Here is a 2,580-nt window from a genome sequence, read left to right as displayed (position 1 = left end):
AAGGCGCGCGCCCCGTGCGCGCTGCGCACCACCAGCAGGGAGTTCGGCTTCATGTGCCGCGCCAGATGCTCGATCACCCTCTTCTTGGTCTCCCTGTCCATGCCCACCAGGGCGGCCAGAAATACCACGTCGTACCTGCGCGGATTAATACGAGTTTTTCCGATGATGTTGAGGTATTGTACGTAGTACTGATCATTGGAAATTTTGACCAAATACATATTGTCATGCTAAGATATGCTACATTAATATAAATTTACAAGAACAAGGCATGGATTTTTTATTTTTTATTTTTGTTTCCTTTAAATAAAAACAACATTCTTAAAAAGGTTAATAAGAGTAAAAATTATAAGAAAATAGAAAAGGGTGGAATCTTCCCAAGAACAAATGCACATTTCCTTCCTACGCCAAATTTTATCATGCGGGTAAACTCAGACGCGCGCAAACACTAAAATAGAACCATGTTTCCAATTGGATTTTAAACATACCCGCTCAGCGCCCGCTTCACCTCCATCACGTCCGAAGTCCGGAACACGACCCGCTCCGCCAGGCCCGGATCCGCCTCCACCAACCTCCTAGCCTTCGCGGTCGCGGACGGGTCCAGATCGTAGTTGTGGAAAACCGTGTCCGTCAGATAGCGGGTCGCGAGCACGAGCGACGAGAGGGGGAGCGGACCCGACCCGACGAAAGCAATTTGGTCGGGAGAGGCTGTCACGTGACGCGACAAGAGGCTGAACTCCAGTTGCGTGAGTTGCTCGTAGTTGGAGTAGTAAGGAAACATGGTCAAATTGTTGAGGGGCTGCTCGTGAGACGATATGAGGGAGGAGTAATGAGACTCCAGGAGGCCCTCGGCCTCCCCGCACAGTTTGATGAGGCTCAACCTCATGGACTGGGCTTCGCTGGGGAGGGTGGAGACGTCGATCGACGAAGGGGGGATGCAGGTGAGGACTAGCTTGGTGAAGAGCCGGTTCACTTCGTCGGATGGAGAGAGCGAAGGCTGCTTCGAGATGGAGTTGTGGAGGGAGGCGATTGTTTCCACGAGCTGGAGCTCTTGCTGGTTTGCGGCCATTTGTTGTTGTTGGCGAGTAATCCGAGGAGAACGATCGAGGCGGAAAAAGAGCTGCGAGCGGTGTGTTTGAGTTTTGTGAGCACACTCCATGAACGAGGAGGGGTATATATACGCGTAGATAGAGAGGAGGGGTCGACTGAATTGGGAGAGGGCGGTTGCTTGTGCTTGGCCCTTTTCTTGCCTTTTTGGTCTTGGTTAGGTTGTTTTTGGTCGTTTTGCGCCTTCTCAGCAGTTTTAATTGCAAATAGACCCCGCCCTCGTAGTATAGATATTTTGAACCTACCACCCCGTAGTTTCACCTATGAGGAGAGACCCTTGGCATATTTTTTGGCCCTTCCTTACCATGGGTGAAATTTTGGCAGATATCGTCCTCCCGCTAGTAGAAAAACCACAAATCCAGACGGAACAACCTAGACGGATTTCCTACTTTCTTCTAGGTTGATATCCGTCTAGTTTGCCCCAACCTAGACGGAATCAGACTAGACGGAGCAAGCCGGACGGAATTCCGTCTAGTTTTACTAACCTAGACGGGAAATGAAGCAACCTAGACGAAAATTTCCGTCTATATTGCTCGTTTTTCTACTAGTGTTCGTTGAAATTAACGAATCCACAGTTGAAATTCTTGAGTCTACCTCAGGGCAAATGAGACAGAAAGAAATTAACCTAGGGGGTCCATCTGCAACAATGAAACCACAGGGGATTAAATCCAAAACGGTGATACTACAAGGGGTCTATATGCAATTAACTCTTCTTTTTTTACGTGTTTCGCTTAAATCCCTAGTCGAAGTTTTTACAAAGCACGAACTATGGCTTAATTATTTGATAAAATAATCCCCGATAGTTTTTAATAAACCCAAGTGTTAAGGTTTTGACAACATCTCTGCTACAAAACATGGGCATGGGCGAAATTGACGCGCGATAAGCTTGCTGATAACACAGCGTACCTATGAAACTGACGGCGAGGTTGAATGCGGAGCGCTAATATAAAAAATTACGAACATGTAAAGTACACGAAACGACATAAACATTTGGATTCTCCGGGGAATTTTGCTTTCACACGGGATGCGGCAATTTGGGCGCAAGAATTTGATTCTCCCATCCCTTTCCTATTCACACAGGCCATTTTTATGGACCACAAAGTGATTAAAGATCAAAAACTTTAATCATTTGGCACAAACTTAGCGATGAAACTCAATGTAATTAGCATACAGGGGGATCCTAGAGGGGACTAAAAAAAAGGGGGAGTTGACCAAATCCTGCATTCTATCATAAAAATGTTCATGTTCCCTTGAGCATCATCTTACGAATGGGAATATTTGTGCTCACACTGGCGCATCCCATATCTTGCACATATATCTAGAAATGCAACCTTCCCTAGTTACTCGTGTGGTATCAGTTGACAGTTGAACGGATCTCACGAGCCATCTTCAAATCAACAACAGAGGCCTATAAGTTAAAAATAGGGTTAATTCCGAACAGACCCTTGCCGTATCACCCAATTGCAAAGAGGCCCC

The 2,580-nt window shown here is 46.5% G+C and overlaps 1 protein-coding gene across 1 annotated transcript in view; it reads right to left on the bottom strand.

Annotated features, from left to right (window-relative positions):
* LOC109842924 (nicotianamine synthase 3-like) overlaps nt 1-1,125 on the bottom strand; it is a 1,465-nt gene extending 340 nt beyond the window's left edge. The window contains 3 exon segments of the mRNA XM_020411843.1: nt 1-3; nt 6-135; nt 486-1,125. The exon segment at nt 1-3 is cut by the window's left edge and continues 340 nt beyond it. Of these exon segments, the coding sequence (XP_020267432.1) occupies nt 1-3; nt 6-135; nt 486-1,066 (714 nt within the window). The 5' untranslated portion in view covers nt 1,067-1,125.

This window comes from Asparagus officinalis, chromosome 5 (assembly GCF_001876935.1).
Source record: "Asparagus officinalis chromosome 5, Aspof.V1, whole genome shotgun sequence".
NCBI classification, from domain to species: Eukaryota; Viridiplantae; Streptophyta; class Magnoliopsida; order Asparagales; family Asparagaceae; genus Asparagus; species Asparagus officinalis.
Note: the sequence above shows the minus strand (reverse complement) of the source record. Positions and strands in the feature narration are given on the sequence as shown.